This window comes from Chelonoidis abingdonii, chromosome 5 (genome assembly GCF_003597395.2).
Source record: "Chelonoidis abingdonii isolate Lonesome George chromosome 5, CheloAbing_2.0, whole genome shotgun sequence".
Taxonomy (NCBI): domain Eukaryota; kingdom Metazoa; phylum Chordata; order Testudines; family Testudinidae; genus Chelonoidis; species Chelonoidis abingdonii.
The window spans coordinates 102,081,575-102,102,482 of NC_133773.1; the positions used below are offsets into that span (position 1 = coordinate 102,081,575).

General features: G+C 42.8%; 1 protein-coding gene across 9 annotated transcripts in view; it reads right to left on the reverse strand.

Moving 5' to 3' along the window:
• The window catches only part of TBC1D1 (TBC1 domain family member 1), a 199,882-nt gene that overhangs the window by 158,034 nt on the left and 20,940 nt on the right, over positions 1 to 20,908 (reverse strand). The window contains exon 1 of one of the 9 annotated variants that reach the window (XM_075066531.1): positions 1,588 to 1,692. The exons of the other annotated variants lie outside the window; for them this stretch is intronic. Coding sequence (XP_074922632.1) covers positions 1,588 to 1,653 — 66 coding nt within the window. The 5' untranslated portion in view covers positions 1,654 to 1,692. Of the gene's footprint in view, positions 1 to 1,587; positions 1,693 to 20,908 lie in introns of those variants that run through there. 9 annotated transcript variants of the gene reach the window in all.

Here is a 20,908-nt window from a genome sequence, read left to right on the forward strand (position 1 = left end):
ACACTGGAGAACTTCATACACATACACACACCTCTATCCCGCTATAACGCGACCTGATATAACACGCGTTCACATATAGCGCGGTAGCAGTCAGGCTCCAGCGGCGCTTTAAAGGGTCTGGGGCTCCCGCTGCTGCAGGGAGCCTCAGGCCCTTTAAATCACCGCTGGAGCCCTGCTGCCCCTACCCTGGGGCTGTGGCAGTGAGGCTCCACTGGCGATTTAAAGGGCCTGGGGCTCCCCGCAGCCGCTGGAGCCCAGAGCTCTTTAAATCACTGCCAGTGCCCTGCCACCCTACTCCGATATAACGGGGTTTCAGCTATAACACAGTAGGGATTTCTGGCTCCCCACGACCATGTTATAGCGGGGTAGAGGTGTGTATATATATATATATATACACACACACATACACGCGCACACACACATATTTTAAGTACTAAATAAGGATTTCAGCTTGTGTAGTCATAGAACTATAAGAAAATACTTTTTCCAGTAATGCTGAGGCAAAGGACGCAGGGACTGGACATGAGATCTCATTTGATTGATTAAATCAAAACTCCTAGCTATACAATGATAGCTTTCCAATGTGCTATAGATAATCAATAACCACGACTAGCTACTTACATTAAATGGAGCATCACATTAGATAAATCATAGATGGTACATAATAAAATAATTCTGCACATATACTTTTACAGCCTAAGGCCTTGATCCTGTAAAGACTCGTGTGTGATTAATTTTAAGCATGGGAGTAGTCCCATTGACTTAAGCACATGAGTCAGTCATTGCAGAAACAGGGGCCCAAGAGGATAGATTTTAATACTCTAGAAGACTATTAAAAATAGATTATGCTCCCAGTACTGCACAATTTGGCATCTTTTTAAATCTACTTATGACAGCATTCATGGTGTATTTGCCATAATCACACAATTTTTTACCATTAAAAAACATGTTTTACTAATTGCTTGAAATAATATCAATTTAATCTTTGTTTTCCAGCAGATCATTGATACTGCTGTTAAACACATGCAAACACACAAAACTGAAATCAACTAATTTGGTACCAGAAACATATAGGTCATAAATTACAAGACATGATGTCTCGGCAGATATTTCTAAATGCCTGATTTTGAATTGGTCTTTAATTTCCTCATTATGCTGATGAGTAAAGAGTCACAATCTTCAAAAGAAGTCCATATGTTCTATTGAAATTTCTATTTATTTTTGGGTGTTCTAAGACAATAGGCACTGTCTAATAAATTGAAGAAAATGACACTATTGAACAGAACAAACCAAACTGCAGTGTAGCAAAACACACTAATTTTCTAATAAAAACATAGCTATTAACTTTTTTTGTTTTTAGTTAAAGTAGCAGTTCCACTGGAAAGGAAGCTAATAGTAAAAACTCAGTCAGGGCTAGAGCTCAGTGGGTGTAAATCACCATGAATTCACTAAAATCAAGGAAGCACTGGCAACTTGAAAGGGCTCCATCCTGCTCCCACTGAAATCAATAGCTCACTTCCCACTGTATCTTTTATGAATGTTAACTTCACCAAAGCAAGCAAAGGTAACACAAGGAAAAATGAATACCATGTTTTCCTGTTCTTTTCCAGAACCCAGCTGTAGAAATCTTAATTTCTGTAATGTTGCCCTCATATCACAGACCCCACTGCTCCAGTCCTCCCAGAAAACAAGCACTAGAACTTCAGCAGGACAGAACTAATTCTTTCCAGACTGGTTTGTATAGGCTAATTACCGCATCTTAACCAATTAAAAAGCACCGTCAGCAATACTGACCAATCAAACCTCAGTCTTAGTGATTCTTTTTCACTGCCAGCCTTCATCTGATTAGAAGCTGCAGCATACCCAGAGATGCCATTTCCTGTGTAATGTTGTATTCAAATCATTACTGGCAACTTGCAATATGTGCAATAATTTTGCATGAGACATAATTTTATTTGTCTTTTGATAGAATTATCCACGATTTTTATGTTGCACTGTGGTGTTACTTATTGTATTCTACTTCAAAAACACTGGGAATAGGAAATTAAATAAGCAATGTTTGCTTGCATGTATGTTTCATCTCCTGTTTCTCATTTTTCCTCCTCTAGTTTATTAACCCCTACAGTGTACCTAGACAAACAGTCTAAGAGTAGAGTTTCTCTACTCTTATGCTGTATATAACATGCTGTCTTTGGCTAAGAGCAAGAGCAACAAACATTTATTATAAGCTCAGAAATGAGATTCAAGCAATGACTATCACCCCTCCCAAAATCCCCTTTCTTCATTCCAATTAATACATGTTATTAATTAAAAAGTACACATTCCAGAATTTCATCAATTATGCTTTACCTTCTCATTCTTAGCAAATTCTTTCTAGAAGAAACATTTTCTAAAATTACATTGCAAAATAATTAAATATAAAACAAAACTGTTATAATGTTGCAATGAGATTTGTCCCCAGTGATCTTCCATGTTTTTGATCAAGCTTAAACACTTTAAAGGCCTTAGCATATTTTACTGTAAGACACAACTGCATACTTCTGCCACATGTGCTGACTGTACTTCCATTTTCCTGTTAGAACAATGGACTCCTTAACTAGCTTGATCTGTTGTCCTATAATTATGAATCCAAGCATCTATTTCAACTGATTCATTTAGTATGCATTCCTCTAACTGTTTTACATGAGAGATCATCCCTTACACTTAATAACTAACGTCCCAATTCTGCAAACACTGATACATGTGTATGACTTCATACATGCAAGTGGTATGTGCGTGGATACCACAGTTAAGCCCATGTGTAAGTGTTTTCAGGATCAGGGCCTAAACTATTATTTCAAATGTGGCAGATGGTTTAGTTAAATATAAATAAAATAAAAGTTATACTTTTTCTTAATACAAATCACAAGTAAAAAATCATCATCTAGTAAATAAGAGATGCATCGTTCACCATTTTCTAACATAAAAATATAAAAATAAAAAATCTGAATATACGTAAATTAAGCTAAATAACTATTTAAAATAAATGTATATAGATACAGTGTATTCTCCTGGTTAGCAGAAACAACACAAACAGCAGCAGCACCACATTTAGAGTAAAGTTATATTTCATTACCAAATACCATGTATCATGGGGTGTCCACCCTACACAGGAGTGGAAGCCCTGGGGTCTTACAATAGCATGCCCCAGAAAGGAGCAGTTGGGGTGAGTCCTCCAAGCAGCACAGAGAAGCTTCATGGAGCATAGCCAATCAGAGAAAGGCTGCAGGAAGCAGCCAATCCAGGGCCAGCAGGCCCATATAAGAAGAGTTGCAGTGCAGAACAGGGTCAGTCCCTGCTGAGGAGTACCTTGAAGTAAGCAGCTGCTGGCAAGGACCAGGGGTGCAAGAGCGAGTTCCTGACTGGCTGCTGGAACTGGGTAGCTAAATGCCTTGATGTGAGAGTGAAGAAAGTGCAGAGGCTGTGGGGAAGTGGCCCAGGGAATCATAGCAACACTGAAGGAAGTTAAAGAGGCAGAGAAAGAGGTTGGTATTTACAGAGTCCCTGGGTTGGGACCCAGAGTAGTGAGCAGGCACAGGTCCCTCCCACTCGCCACTGAGGAAGTGTCTGGATTATTGCACAGTGATACCCCTCCCCTACCCCCCAGAAGGGGGAAACACAGAGCAACCCAGCCAGAGAGCTGAGTCATGAAGAGGATGTGGCAGTTCTTGAGGCTGAGAGGGGAGCTGCGGGTCAGACGGAGAGCGAGAGCAATGGTGTGCAAACCACAAATGGGGGCACTGACCTCAAGAAAATCCCCAAAGTGACTAGGAGGAGGTGCCTGCCCAGTGGTGAGAGGTGCACTCCATGACCCCATGTTTTAATGTTCATCAATTAGTAAGAATCAAACCTTCTTTAGGAAAATAACTAAAATGTACAAATGCAAAACAAAATTAAAACTGATGATTTAAGCAAGTTTTCTTATTTGCAGATTTAAATTGGTGACTTAAATTGCATTGATCTCAATCAATTTACCGTCATGGTTATTGCTAATTATTGTTGGTGGCATGTAATTAAAATAATATAAGATTATTAGATAAAATGAGTCACGATCTAAATAAATTTGGGAGTTCCTTAATTATCACCACCTAATAATGTGGCAGCCTGCTCAATGTATAAAGCCTTTAACTTTTGTCTTGAATATATATTTTTAAATGTAATTTCTTTCAGATGAAACAAATAATGACTGTCTCTCTCCTTTTTGTTCAATTCAATATTCTTAATCTTTGGTGAAATGCTTCTTTTGATAACTTAATGGTTAATGTCTTCAAAGTGCTTTCCATGTTAAAGCTCAAACCATGTTAGCCAGAACAGACTAGCTAACACATTTTTAATTCTAGTGTACTGTAAACAGGTCCTTAGGACTACTTTACCTAGTAAATACCATGCTGAGGTCAGGGAACGTGCTTTTGTTTGGCTTGTTTAGATGGCACCAAACCCCATTACAAAGAGAGCTAGGTGAAAAATTGGTACAAGATGTAATGAAAAAAACTGAAGGTGTTTCCATTTTGCCATTTGAAATTTTCCCAGATATTTACACTTAAACTTTTATTGAAATCATTTTCAGAATAGTTTTTGAGCATTTTCACTGACCTGAAATATAACTTCTGATCAAACAAAAAATTTCTACAGGCAATCTGAGTTACTCCTGCAGATTACCTGAAGACAAAAATTGGCCTTCACAGCCTAGTATCTGGATATGGACATATTACTTCAAGCCTATAGCATTTCTGACAGTTAACATGTTTTCACGCCTACCAGATATCCTGGAGAAGGAACTAACAGAGACATTCCAGAACATTAACTGATGCCAGATACCAATCACTGTTGAGCACATGCCTTGTTTTATCTATTTAACAGATAAAAATAAACTCAATTTTCCTAGAAAAATGCTGTCCCTTAGAAAGCTAGTATTTCAAACCCAGAGGCACCACTTTACCTGAATTCTGCACTTTGCCACTGACTTCAAAGTTTGGATCAGGCTCTAAACTTAGACAAGAAATTCCTCTGGTGGTAAGAAAGTGAACTAAGTAACCCTCCTTCATGAAAGATACTGTGATATTGGTAACACAACTTACAACTTTGGATTGCCACTAAGTGGCACTTGAACACTTCATCATAAGATGTTGCAAACTGTTGTGGTGAAAGTGGGAAAAATAATCAGCCATCCCCTGGATGTCTAATCTTATGTGAAGAATGAAATTTACATTCTGCTATTACAGGAACTCTCTAAGGACTTGACTACATGGCAAAACGTTTCTGGGAAATATTTTGTGCTGTGCCTCATGAAATAAACAAACTTTTTTTCTAAATTCCAATTCTGCTGAGGAAATCAGAGGGCCTAATTTCAACAAATCTTCATCCACAGTGATGCCATTTTGAAATACACCCCACCTCAGCTGGAAACACCAAACTACAGTCTCATGAGAAATTGGGTTGAAGCTATTTTGGTGAAGGGCAAATTTAAGAGGCTCTGAGTTCTTGACGCGACTTTTATAAATGCCTAAGAGTTAGATTTCAATTAGAGGGCTCTGTAAAGGCTGCTGCTGTTTGTACTGGCAGAGGTACACTATGGCAGTTTTTAGTAGTTGGCAGAGAGATAAAAATGACAAACAATGCTAAGTTTTTCTTTAGACCCTCGTGTTTTATAACTTCTCTGAGTCAGATGCTACATTGACATTTGCATTTTTAATTAAAGGCATAAACCTGGACTGTTTTTTCCATTAGCAAAGCTAAACCAACTATGTTAATTAATCAGTAAAATTCTACTGAATACTCTATTGCATTCTATTTTAAATTTTCCATTCCATCTTTAAAGAAATTCTGCCTCTTTGGTTAAAAAAATCCTATTATATAATAAAACATAAATTAAAAAAATCAATTATATAAATTAGGATAATTCTCTCTGATCCAACCCATATGAAAGCATCTCGAACAACTCAACTATTATTGGAAAAAGCCAATTATAAGACAAAAACTGTGACTGCTACGTTAAGTTTGAGGTTTGAGACCTCCATCCTGTAGACATTTATACATGCAAGTAGTCCTGTTGACTTTAATGGAACTATTCAACAGGTAACATTAAGTATGTGTGTTAAGTATTTGCAGCAGTAAAATCTTAGGGTTAAGGTTCACATAGTAGCCTAAAAGGTAAAATGGAAAAAAAAACCACAATTTAATTAATCCCAGGTTCATGTGTTGCATGCCCCACTAATACTAACCTCCAACTTTAACACTTGTTTTTGTGCTCAATGCCGCACAAAGAGTGGGACATTCAACAAAGAAATCCAGGACTGATTGAATTTATGAACTTTACCTCCTTGTGAATGCACAATAAAGTCTTTCATTACATGGTCACACAGTACAGGATAACAGGCTATACAACACAACTCAACAGATTATACAAGATATCATCACTAAGAGGAATTGCAATATTTAATAATGTCTTGCTTATTATCTGTGTGTGAGGTTAGTGCTCTTGAAAAATGATGGCATAACATCCCTGGAAACTGAAAGCCCATTGAACCAGCTACAAATAGGGATTCAGCTTAACCCACTGCATGTCAGGGGGTGGGGGTCCTCCAGGGGGTGTGAAGGTCATGAGCGGGACAAAGGGACATGACCAGTTCTAGGATAATAATGTCCAAATAGGCCTAATGGTCTCAATATCAGATCCACGTGGCTGGACCCTGGAGCTCCACCTGTGCAGATCCAGTTGCTGGCCTGTGGCCTATATTTGTCCAGCCACAGAAGTCATTCTCTTGGAAAACATTTTCCAAAGTCCTATCTGCAGAGTGAAATTAATGGAGTGCAAAGAGGCAGCAGCATAGGACTCTCAGATCTTCACCGGGCAAAGGAAAGTATTGATTCTTATTATGTGGTTTATTACTCTTCTTCACTTTGATGTAGAACAGGAGGAGAAGTCGTGCTGCTGAAGTATTTTCATAATAAATAGTTTCTGTGCTTATAAAATGTCTCCTCAGCTTTGCTTTTCTGTTGAACTCATTAGTCAGTAGAGCCCAAATCTGCTCACCTTGAGGGCAGAGGTTAGGGTCTGGCTGTTCACTCAGGCCTTTGCTTGAGTGGGACTGATTGTAGAGAGAATTTGGAGCAATTTCAGGAAGTTAGTCCATTTAGTTTGATATTATTAGGATATTTTTCATTTTTTAAAAAATACATGCTTAGAGCTTTTCCTACTAATCCATTTTTGAAACAGAAAAATAAATAAAAATACCTGTAATAGCTTCATACTGCCTTGTGATCCCACAGTTATGAACATTTAACTCCATATATCAAACTGTCTCAGAGAGAATTAAAATCACAAAGGTCCAGATAAGCTTGTAAAGCATCAAAGAGAAAATGAGAAGTATTTTATTTTTATTGGGTCGAAAAAATAATTGTTCCGGCAGGCCCCACTCCTGCAATCTGATCCAAGCCAGAAGACCCTTGAGTCCGTGTAGACACAAGGGATTGCCTACGCAGATCTGCCCATGGGATAGGGCACGTAGTTTGTTATTTGTGTTTGGCCAACATTGGTTTTTTTAAACTATTTTTAACAATATTATGATGTCTGCTTTTAAACACTATTTTCTGTTAGCTAAAAATACATTTTTCATAGTGTTTTGTTATGTATAAAAGCTGACATTGAACAGTATGAGTCAAGAATGAATATTTTTATGGAAACTTGCTCTTTATCAGGCCAGTTTCATCTCTTCTCTCAAAATTTCACAGTTCTAAAACTGATTATCATCAGGTGTATGTTTAAAAAAATTCTGATCTTACATGCTTTGATTTCTTAAGACCACATTTAATTACAAAACACATGATGGTGAATTCAGATTTTCTGACTTCTTAATGCGGAATTGTACTCCAAATACACATTTGTTCTTCTAAATGTCTTTCAGTCTTCAATTAGCTTTAATAAACCACAGCAAAGGTTAACTTCAGGAAATGCAAGAAACTTCCTTTCTCAAACGCAGTCCCTTTGCAGTCTCATACATTCAGCTCAAATGCCTATGTACATGTAAGCCATATCTGATGTTGAAAAGAATAAATCAGCATTCTTTGTAATGTTAATTTTATATTTGCTTGTTCATCTATTTTGTTATTTGTACTGCTGTAGTGCCCAGTAGCTCGCTCTTGATTGGGGCCCTGTTGTGCCAGGTAATGTACAAACACAGTCTCTTATCTGAGGATCTTACAGTCTATTTCAAGGATCCGCAACCTTTGGCATACGGATCACCAGCGTAAGCACCCTAGCGGTGCGGGCCGAGGGATGTGCTGATCGCTGCTTCCCGCCACCCTCATTGCCCTGGAACGGTGAACCACGGCCAGTGGGAGCAGCGATCAGCCATACCTGCAGATGCGGCAGGTAAACAAACCGGTCCGGCCCACCAGGGTGCTTACTCTGGCGAGCTGCTTGCCAAAGGGTGCCGATCTCTGGTCTATTTTATGACTAAATGCAATGTTAGTATTAACAGAACGAAAGTTCATTTTCCAAATTAAGTTACCCTTAAACTACAGCTCCGCCAAAACTTTCTTCTAGGACACTAAAGTTTTAAAAATAGGTCACAAACAGATAACTTCTTTTGGTCAGAATATTACCAGTAAAGCAAAAAGATGGCCAACATCAGTGCCAGTGAGACAATGCAATAAGGAAAAACAGGGTAGTGAATTTAATTAAGCACCAAGAAGTTTGGGAATAAGGTTAAAACCACAAAAGCAAAGAAGAAATTGCCACACCCCATTCTACTGCAACATATTCAGTTGTCTAGATGTGGGTCCACCACCATCTCTAAGGCATAGTACAAACTGACTGTCATCTTTTACAAACAGGTCACGTCTACACTACACATTTATATCAGTATAATCCACACGCATGAGTGACGTAGTTATACCAACCTAACCCTCCATGTAGAGAGCACTGTATTGACTACTATCTCTCACGTAGGCAGATTAACTACACTGATGGGAGAGCTCTGTCCCATTGGCATAGGAGTGTCTTGACTTAAACACTACAGCAGCGCTGATGCAGCATTTAAAGTGTAGATGTGCCCACAGATTATAAAACTTGAGTAAGAGATTTATTTAGATCCTCAAATCTCCAAAAGAAGTGGGGACAAGAGAGACAAAATGACAAGGGGTCAGTTTCTCCCCAGGCAGGGTTAAGAAAACTCCATTACTTGGATGTCATAGTTTCCTTGGTATTTATTCGCCTAGATCTACAAGGTTTGCCTCCCACACAAAGAGCAGGAGGTTCTGACTCCAAAGCCCGTGACTTTCCCATTATTTATTCAGTTCCGTGCCATTTACTTTTGCAAGGCCTCCTGAGCTCTTCCATCTGAAGGTACTTTTCGCACTGCAAGTTAATACTGTGCTTGTCATTGTTAATTTATTTATCAAACTCCTCTGGGAGATAGGAATTGCTCTCATCTGTGGAGCGCAGCCCCATTGGAGCATCCCTAGAACAGCATTCTCTCCCTCCACCCCATTTTCATCTCCTCTCTATGTACAGGTGTGCCAAATTAAATTACTCTATATTCTCTCTTTTTCTACCCAAGTTTGCCTTAGCGTGAAAACCTGTCTTGGAGACACCTATATCCCAATTCTCAGGCCTGGTCAAGCTGAGCTCAGCACAGGAGCCTGGAGAGGCAAAGGTGGATTTATAATATAGAACTGCTTTACATTATGCCCAGCTGTCCACGGGTGCCGCTCTGCGAGCTGGGGATCGTTGGCCCACAAAGGCACTATGGACATACACTCTGTATCCAGTCCCCTACCCTACAATGCTGGAGCTAGCGAGTGGGTGGCACCAAGCTGGTTATATGGTCTTCACCACTTGGGAACTGCCCCACACTGGGTCAGATTGTTATCAACTCAACAGCCTCTTATGCATAAAATGCCTACCAATCACCTGTTTATAGAAACAGACTCCTTCTTTTCTTTTTTTGTAATCACATACTGTTGCTTATTGAACTTCAAGCATATGGAATCTTACAACACAGCCGTGAACAATAGTGCTATGTAAAAAAGGCTGTGGAATGTGTGCTCATACTTTTCCTTCAACCATTCTCCCCTGCCCCAGTACCATATACAATTGGGAAACTGCATTTCATTGCACAGTGGCGCAACTATCATTTCCAGCATTAAAAACATATAAATGACTTCTTATGCAATAAAGTTCCTGAAACAAGCCAACAGTGGTTTTACAGTAAGTAGTCTCTAAACACCACTGCACAAGTATATTGAACCTGTTACAACCTGTATGTGAGAAGTCTCAAGGAAATTTTTGGCACAAGATGCCAAGGTTTCCATGCCCAGAGGTAAGGGGAATGAAAGAAGCAAAGCACATAGAGATTTGCAACACCTAACAGAGGAAAAATTTGTCTGAAAGAGCTCTTGACCCTCAAACAACTTCTAATATTGTGAGAGAAAGAAACCAAATACAGACTGGTTGGAGGGTGGCTGGTATTGTGGTAGATAAATATTGGCTTCTAGAGAGGAATAGTGGTCAAGTGGTTAAGGCATTACCCTTAGATCCAGAAGATCCAAGTTCAGTTCCCTACTCTGATAGATGCTACATAAATGACTTTAGGCAAATCACTTAGGGTATGTCTACAGTGGAAACTTCAAAGCGCTGCCGTAGGAACACTCCCACGGCAGTGCTTTGTAGTGCAAGTGTGGTCCCGTGCGAGCACTGGGAGAAAGCACTCCTGGTAATCCATCTCTATGAAAGGATTAGCGCTGGGAGCACGGCTCGGAGCCTGTCTACACTAGCGCTTTAAAGCGCTCAGACTTGCTGCGCTCAGGAGGATGATTTTTCACATCCCTGAGCCAGCAAGTTACAGCGTTATAAAATCTAAGTGTAGACATGCCCTTAGTTTCTCTGTATCTCAGTCTCTCATCTGTAAAATGGAAATAAAAGTTCTTCTCTATCAAACAGGGGCATTTATGAGGATAGTTACATTACTGACTGTGAGATGCTCAGATACTATATTAATCACAGGCCTGTTTTACCTGTCTCAGGACAAGTACTGGTCCTGATAAGCGAGCAGCACCAAAACTCTGATACTCAGCAATGGAAAATGCCAGTGGTTAAAGCAGCAGCAAGTTTGTAAGCACTTTTTGTAACCTCAGTTCCACTATTCTGCATTTCTCATATATATTTCTCAATTCTCAACAATAAGAAAGAGAGTATCAGAGGGGTAGCCGTGTTAGTCTGGATCTGTAAAAGCAGCAGAGAATCCTGTGGCACCTTATAGACTAACAGACATTTTGGAGCGTGAGTTTTCGTGGGTGAATACCCACTGCATCTGACGAAGTGGATATTCACCCACGAAAGCTCATGCTCCAAAACGTCTGTTAGTCTATAAGGTGCCACAGGATTCTCTGCTGCTTTTATAAGAGAGAGAGAACACCAAATTTATGATGAATGTAGGCAACTTGGCTCTGAGATGAGGGTCACTGTAGCAATATGGAAACACACTGTGATATTACAGATACAAATTATCTGGATAGTGCTTATTTTTAAGGGTCAAAATCTTAGGCGCAGAACTTATCCATGTCACCACCAGGCCATCCACTGATTCTGAATCTTGTTGACCCTTCTACCTCAGTCGCATAACGCCTATATAGCCACCCAACACAATGACCTCCTCATATACCACACACCTGCCATAGAACTGGCGGGGGGGGCTTCAGGAGGAGCAGTGCTTCCCCAGTGTCCTAATGAGAGCAGGTTTCTCTGTAGCTGACACCTAGGAAGGCTGAATGAGCCACAAAGCTTAAAACATTCTCCTTGGCCCTAAGCCAGGGAATGACGATGGTATTGGGCTGAAGATTTCCGCCATTTGGCAATCCAGGGTTGTTGACGGAAGGTTACACAACACAACTCCTTCCCCCGTCCCTCCCAAAATCATAAGAAATTAAATCCTGGCCCCACTGAAGCCCATGGCAAAACTCTCACTGACTACCTGCACAGCTTCTCTGCCTGTACCTCCCCTCACACAGAAGTACTGCAAGTATACTACTATGTGCAAGGCACTGTGTAGGGGTCCTATCAATGTGTGAACTGCACCATCAAATCCCCTTGCCCTAGAATAGCTAGAAAACGAACATTACCCCAGTCAGATACACTAGAGCAAGTGTACCCAAACTGCGAGTCGGGACCCCAAAGTGAATCACAACCCCCTTTGAACAGAGTCACGAGGGCTGGTTTAGATTTGCTGGGGCCCAGGGCTGAAGCCTGAGCCACATTGCCCAGGGCCGAAGCCAAAGCCTGAGGGCTTCAACGCAGAGTGGCAGGGCTCAGGTTCCAGGCCACCTCCCTGGCAGAAGGGGATCACGGTGCAAGGAAGTTTAAGAACCCCTTCACTAGAGAAACAAATGAAATGCACCACCTCTCAAGCATAATTTCAGACTTTGCCAGGATTTCACCCAAGAACACTAAGAACCTGTTCTAGTATATTTTCCTTCTGCAAGAGCCCTGCAAAGGTTATGGAAGCTAAGGAGAGTCAGAAAAGGGGTCACAAAGAGCTGCAGAAAGTTCCTTGAGAAAAAGGGGGGACTCATGCATAAATCCCCTACTCTTTCCTTCGTTCAGCTCCCAAGCACAGAGTAGCCTCAGGAAAAGCTGGCCCAGTGTGGATCCTGTTTACTCTGTGACAACTGGTTACTGAACCCTGGCAGTCACATTACATAGTGCCGTGTTTGGATTCTACACTCTAAAACCCAGGGTGACTCTGTTAAGAACTGTAAGCCTAAAAAATTGATCTACAAGTTCACATTGTTCTTGGTTTGTTTTTCTTTCTTTGCTTTGTTTTCGTTTTTTTAACAAATGCCTCAGAATTTTGTTCCCCTTCTCTCCCCCCTACCAAAAGTAAGTAGCAGTAGCTTGCAATTTATGAGCAATCCTGCAAGAATAAACTAGTATGTGCTGATGATTTAGGAACAAAATGAATAGGACCAGATTCAGCTGTGGGTTACTCTGAAGTGAGTATGGAATAACTCCACTGAAGCCAACAGAGTTCTGCTGGTTTTACACTGATGTAACCAAGAGTGCAGTCAGACTCACAGGTTAAATCCCCATAGGGTTATCAGAAACAATAGTATATAAATCAAATTGCTTTAAAAATTATTCCAAAAAATACCTTGCTTAAATTCTTCTAACAAAGAGATGCTTAGGAACACTGCTGTCTTAGTGTATAATGTCAAAAATAAATTACATAATAATCTTCAGTCATGAGGCTAAACCCACAACAAATACTTGGAAGTTCATTGGGTCTTTGCTGTCCTTTTTATAGCTATATAATGTAGCCCTCACCAACTCTCACCCAGACTCTCTGTGCAGCCTGGCAGAGAGCTAAGTGTTGATTACCCAAAACCAGAGTATGTCAGCCTATAATCACACTCAAGTCAGATCACCTACAACTCACAACACAGTGTGCTGTACTTAATGTGATGCAACATTATGTGTGTTAGTGTGAATGTCATGTACCATAGCACATGTAGAACACAGGGTTCCTACAAAGCCGTTTGCCAGAGTAACCGCTTAGACAATCTAGGAGATTAAAAAAAAAAAAAAAAAAAAGATCAATCACCTGCCAAAAAAGGATAATTTCTGTGCACCAAAGGACGACAAATACAGAATAAGTGTTTCAATGTTGTCTAAGCCATGTTTGGCCCAGGATCTTAGACCGAAGGTAGATGAGTTAATTCTTCTATTGGATCAATTTGTTGTGGCCAGGACGAGCTTTAGAAGTGAGGTCATCTGAGGAAGAGCGTGATGTGCCTTCGAAAGCATATGTCCCTGTCACAACCGAACGTATGTCTGTATACCTGTAAAGAGTAAGAAGCTCAGTAGACCTAGTTGACACTTGACAGAGGACATAGGGGGACAGATACTTTCACATTTGCGCTGGTGAGGGAACGTCTTTGTTTTGCTTTTTGTGTGTGGTTGTTCGCTCTTGGGGACTAGAGGGCCAAGCGTCATCGAGCTCTCCAATCTTTCTATTAGTCCATGTCCAAACTTGTAAGTATTAGCCAGGCAACGGCTTTGTTAGTCTTATGTTTGTTTTCTCATACTTGTAAAAGTTTCCTTTTTGCTGGAAGGATTTTTACTCTGTTTGCTGTAACTTTTGAAGTAGGCTGGGGGGGGGCCCCTCTGGTCATATGGAATCGGTACACTGGTAAAGCTTTTCAATCTGTTTACAGAGATTGATTTTACTTTCTTTTTTAATTAAAGCTTTTCTTTTTAAAAAAAATCTGTATTGATTTTTCCTTGTTTTAAGATCAAAGGGGATTGGGTCTGGACTCACCAGGGATTGGTGGGGGGAAAGGAAGGGGGATGGTTAATTCCTCCTTGTTTTAAGATCCAAGGGGTTTGGATCTGTGTTCACCAGGGAAGTGGTGAAGTCTCTCAAGGCAACCCAGGGAGGGGAAAGTTTTGGGGGGACAGAAAGTACCCCAGACACTGAAATTCTGGGTGGTGGCAGTGTTACCAGATCTAAGCTAGTAATTAAGCTTAGAAGGGTCCATGCAGGTCCCCCACATCTGTACCCTAAAGTTCAGAGTGGGGAAAGAAACCTTGACACCTGCCAAAAAGGGATAAAATTTCTGTGCACCAAAGATGACTAAACTAACAGGAATAAGTGTTTTCAATGTTGTCGTAGCCATGTTGGCCCCAGGATCTTAGACAGACAAGGTAGATGAGGTAATATCTTCTATTGGATCAAATTCTGTTGTGGCAGGGACGAGCTTTAGAAGTGAGGTCATCTGAGGAAGAGCTTTGGGTGCTCGAAAGCTTGTCCCTTCCACCAACAGAACGTGGTCCAATAAAAGATATTACCCCACTTACCATGTCTCTCAGAAATAAGTGTTCTGTTTTTAAAATACACACAATAAATGCAGATGCTCTCCATTTGTGTCCACCAGGGGGCAGATCCAGCAGCAGTGAACCAATAGGAATTTTGCCATGAGTAGGATCAGCCCCTATGCTGGAGTTACCATCCACTGATTCTGCACAAGCATGGATTCAGTGGCCCTTAGAGTATGTCTACACAGTAATTAAACACCTGCAATTGTCCCATGTCAGCTGACTCAGGCTCGCAGGGCTCAAGCTTTGGGATGCAAAATTGCAGTGTAAATGTTCAGATTTGGGTGGAGCCCAAGCTCTGAGACCCTGCAAAGGTCCCAGATTTATACTTGTGTAAAGCTGGTGTAACAGAGTGGAGAATCAGACTCTACATGTTTTTGTGCCTTCTGTAAAAAAAATTGATGAAAAGTTTAATAATAAACCATACCCCTGCATTTTATGAACTGAAATCCAATAGCGTTATGGGACAGAGCTATCACAGCAACATGGGCCCTTGAATGAGCTCCACTGTTGTGCCTTCTATGCCTGGAAATTGACACCCAAGGAACAAAATTATGAAATCTATGATAAAGTGTTACCAACCATCAAGGCTGTATGTTAACAGTGGTGCCAGCAATTAGAAAAGGTGCACACTTTCCAGTTCAGGTGTTCACAGATCATAAAAATTTGTAACATCTCCGAACTGCCACAGCTCTTAATCAACATCAGATACGTTGGTCCCTCTTCTTTTCTAGATTCTATGACCTACCATCTGGAACCCAAAATGGCAAATCCAAAGCATTATCCCGCAAGGGATGAGTACCTGAATAAGGGGGATAAACTTCCTGAACCCGTCCTACACTGAAGTCCTGCCATTCTGTAAATGTGCTGGCCAACACCGATCTTTTGGCCCTTGTAAAGTCTTCACTGCCCAATGAACCGCTAGCGGTGACATTAATGTCAGCCAATTCTGACCCAAACTTCTCAGTCAGAAATGAGGTATTCTGTTTCATGGATCACATTTATATCCCTCACGGACCACCCCTGCTTACTGTGAGGCATGTGGCCAGGCAAAGAACCCCATGCCAAACTTCTAGATGCCCTGATCCTGCTTCCAACCCCACCCCAACCCTAGGCATCTATCTCAATGGACTTCACCACTGATCTCCCCAACTCTCAGGACTGCATAGCTATACCAGCCATCATCAATTTCTCACCAAAAGGGGTGTATTTCATGTCTTGTCAGAAGATTTCCACTGCAGAAGCAACCGTTCATTTATTTTTTCACCACATCTTCAAGCTCCATGGATTACCAACCAACATTACACTGATCATGGGCCATAATTTGTCTCTGATTTTTGGAGAGAACTGTTCAAACTCCTGTAAGACACCCTATACATTTCATCCTCTTCCCACCCCAGACAGACAGACAGTTGGAATGGGTAAAGCAAATTCTAGAACAATAGCTTCACTGTTTTAGGTTCCGACTTTTGCCAGATTTGCCTTCAACAACTTCAATCACAGATCAAGCCACCAAAGTCCCTTCTATACCAATTATGGCTTCCACCCCCGATTCCACCCATCTGTACCACCAACTGCCCATGTGGCCGTAGCCTCTGATTTGGTTCAACATTCCACCACATTCAGGAAAAATTAAAATCACAGTGAATCTCTGACAAGGAGTAATACAAATGATATGCTGATCTCCACCGACAGAACCATCCTCCCATGGCAGTCAGACTCAACTCTTGGATTTCCCCCAACCTTCAAGGAACCTAAACCACCATTAGCATACCCCATTCTAGACCATACAACAGATTAACCCAGTAACCTTCAAGCTCCAGTTACCCTTTATTATGAAGATACATCCAGTATTCCCTGTTTTCTTGTTAAAAAAATATGTGGACAACTTCTTTCCTGGATGCACACAACCACCTCCATCCCCCCATCATGGTTCAGGATCAGGAAGAGTATATGGTGAGACAGATCCTGGATTCTAAGTTCTTCCAAGGATGATTTATATACCTTGTTGACTGGGAAGGGTATGCCCCAGCTGACCATGGGAACCAGCCAGTAACGTACATGCGCCCGACCTCCTTCAGGAATTACATCGATCACACCCTGACAAGCCAGCCAAGGACGCTTAGAAAGCATTCCAGGGGGATTGGGGAGTCTATAAGGTGATGAATCAGCCCTGAATTAGAGCCTGATTAAGCCACATGCAGTGATGAGTGAGTCCTGTGTTAGGCTCCAATCCACAAGCCAGGAGCTGTCTGATGACTCTCTTCAGGCCTTGGCTACACTTGCAAGTTGCAGCGCTGGTGAGGGGGTTACAGCGCTGCAACTTACTCGGTGTCCACACTTACAAAGCTCAGCCAGCGCTGCAACTCCGTCTGCAGCGCTGGATGTACTCCTGATCTGCTACGGGTGTAGCGAATCCAGCGCTGGTGATGCAGCGCTGCTCATCAGGTGTGGACACTCACCAGCGCTGTAATTGGCCTCCAGGGTATTAGGAGGTATCCCAGCATACCTTTTCAGCCTCTCTGGTCATCGTTTCGCATCTCCACTGCCCTGGGTTAGGTGACCCACCCCTTTAAATGCCCCGGAATTTAAAATCCCTTCTGTTTGCTCAGCGAGCTGTGGAGTGCAATCAATCATCTCAGTGACCATGCTCACCCCAAAACGAGCCCAGCATGGAGCACTCCGAGCTGCAGGATCTCATCGTGTTTGGGGTGAGGAAGCTGTGCTGCACGCTGCGCCCAGCCGATAAAATTATGTCTATGGCCCAGATCATCCAACGTCATATGCCATACAGGGGCTATGACCGGGACGCGTGCAGTGCCGGGTTAAGGTAGGAGCTGCAGAGTGCCTACTGCAAAAGCACGTCCAAGGGAAAAAAAACCACCGCTCAGGTGCTAGCCCTCACTCTGCCGGTTTTTACAAGGAGCATAGAGATGGCGATACTTGGATGTACCCCATGCCATCCGAGGTCACAATGGACAGTTCAAGCCTGGAGGGAGGAGGTGTAGAGGAACCGAGGTGAGGCTACTGAGGTGTCTTGGAGACTCCCAGGGATCATGCAGCCAGGGCTATTTTCCAGCAGGAAGAGCCTAGCCGTTGCAGCCGCTGGACTTGTAGTGAGGAACGCAGAGGAGCCTGTTCCCGGTAAGAGCTTTTATTTAGGATGAAATGTTTTGGGGCAGGGGGCTATGGCTGCTGCAAGACTGCTAATGTGGAATAGCCCATTGATTGGTCTACAGTTGTCGCGGTAATCTGCTCTGTAATCTCTTCAAAAGTTTCAGCCAGAGCGTGTGCAATTGCGCTTTCTGCAAGTTTATAGGAGAGCCACCGTGGTCCTTATCCAGTCAGGCTCAACACGTCCGCGCCATTGTGCGCTGCAGGGGGTGGGGGGACCCATTGTGACAACAGGCAAGCTGCGTAGGGACCAGGGCGGAATCCATAGCTGTAGAAGACCTCCCATATTCCCAGGTGCCCGGAGCGCAGATTCGGGGAGGTTAAAATTCTGTGAAATATGCAGGATACTGTTAAAGTGCTATTTCCTAGCTGCTCTTTGCTTTCCCCAAGGTGCACAGAAAGCCCATGGATTCCAGAGCTCAAGCAGCCCCCCTTCCCAGGTGCACCGGTTGTGCAGGTTTGTGCAAGTGGCTCTGAGGATAACTGCGTCTGATGGCAGTTGTGGGGTGTAGGCTTTCAGTGCTTATTTCCCTGTAGCTGCTCTTTGCTTTCCCCAAGTACAGAAAGCATGGGGTACTCACCATTTCTCTTGCAGTGCGGGTATCTCTGCTGTGCTATGCTGCTCATGTGTTACAAATGCTATAAATAGTTCTTTTAAAACAGTTTACGGTCTCTGTATAAAAGTTTTCTCTCTGTGTTTTTTTTAAAGTGACCTTGGATCTTGCTCATCGCGCAGGACTTCTGACATACTCGGAACTTCGTATAAAAAACAAAGAGAAGATACAAGTGAGGAGCTGGTGAATTTAGCAGTTAATGATCTGTTATTCCATCATGATTTAATACAAGTTGTCTCATGACTGATTAGAGGGAAAAGAAGCAGACAAGACATGTCTGCCAAGGGCATGGAAAGCTGCCAGAGAAGCACAGAGGGGCTGCTAAGCATCTGGAATGCCACACAGACCTCATGCAGTCATGGTAGCCATGCAGCAGACCCTACCGTGCTTCCTCCCCCTTCCCAAAGCTCAACCATTGTGCCCACTGTTTCCTCAAAACACCCTTTCCCAGCATCCTGGTCTTACCTACCACCAGCTGCCCCAACACCCATACGTTACCTAACAGCCGAGAACTACGACCCTTACCTCCTATGCTCAACCCATACTCAATGCAGCAATTAATCCTGAAGTGCAGCAGGCATTGCACGCACTCAAGGAGGACATATTAACCTCTGACTTTTACTGCTCATCACCCTACCCCTGCCCGTTTTATGTCTGTATTTTAATTACAGTTTCTTTCTTTTTAAACAGTTTGTATTATTACAGAACAGTGTCAACATATGTACGACAAGTGGAAAATAGGCACTGCAAATCATTTGCAACCACTGCACTTCACTCCTGTGGAAGGCACACATTACTGGGCCTTTCAGCCTCAAATTGCTCCTTTAAGGCATCCTAATCCTTGAAGCACTGTGCTAGGCCTCTCTATGTAGCCCGCTCTCTGGCGTGCAAATCAGTCTCCAGGCGTTGAACCTGGGGAGTCATTCGTCACTGAATGTTCTTTACCTTCCGTTCACAATAATTATGGAGGATACAGCACGTGGGTTATAATCGCTGGGATGCTGTTCCCCACGTCTAGCTCTTCCCGTGACACTTCCCATCTCCCTTTAACACGGCCAAAGCACACTCCACAGTCATTTCGACACCGCTCAGCCTGTAGTTGAACTGGTCTTGCTCCTGTCAAGCTTCCGTGTATACGGTTTATGAGCCAGACAATTAACGGTAAGCGGGCGTCTCCAGGATCACAATGGGCTGTTCGACGTCACCAACTGGGTTCTTCTGTCTGGGAAAAGGTCCTGCTGCAGCTCTCTGAACATGCACCTGTTCCGAAAGATGCGTGCAGCATGCACCTTCCGCCATCCTGTGTAAAGGTCAGTGAAACAACCCACGGTGATCTCACAAGTTGGAGAACCATAGAGAAATACCCCTTCCAATTAACGTACTCGATGCCAGGTGGAGATGGTCCAGAATAGGAATATGCGTCCCATCTATCGCCCCTCCACACAGTGGTGGAAACCCATTGTGCAATAAGCCATCTAGAATGTCTGCACCATTCCCCAGAGTCACGGGTCTTCTTAGCAGATGCGATTAATGGCCCCTAGCAAACTTGCAGTCACCACTATAACCACGGTCGAACTTTCCCACTCCAAACTGGTTTGCCGAAGTGAGCCGATCGGGTAAGCTGTCTGAGTATGCCAGCTTTCCAGACTGCAATAGACCACTGCTTCTCCACTGACAGGGCAAGCTCTCACAGTCTTCGTTTTACCTGCGCTCAGTGGCTGGGAGCGCGACCTTAGCCACTATCAGTCCCATGAAAGTGCTTTTCTCATCCGAAAGTCTGCAGCCACTGCGTCCATCCCAGACCTTAACATTGAGACGATGTGATCCACCACTGATTGCTTGTTTCCCGAGCCCAAAGGCGGCGTTTCCACGGACTAGCTGAGCACGTCCTTACTGCCACAGCAATTAGTGTACAGGCGCGTCAGCCTAAAATCTATTTCATTCATTGGAGCTCTCCTCACAGTCACTTTGGAGCATAAGGAAAAGCTCAACTGCCAGACGTGATGTGCTGCGAACATTCATCAGCAAAGTCCTCAGCCAGCTCGGGCGCCATTTCTTACTGAATATCACGCCGGCAGACTCACAATAGCACCAAACGTGCTGAACAAGGGAGAGCGATCACCTGGAGTCGTCTGGCGTTGGAACAGGAAGCGGAATGACCCGCACCCTTCCGTCCCCTTCCCACAACCCACAGCGCCAAAATGGGACG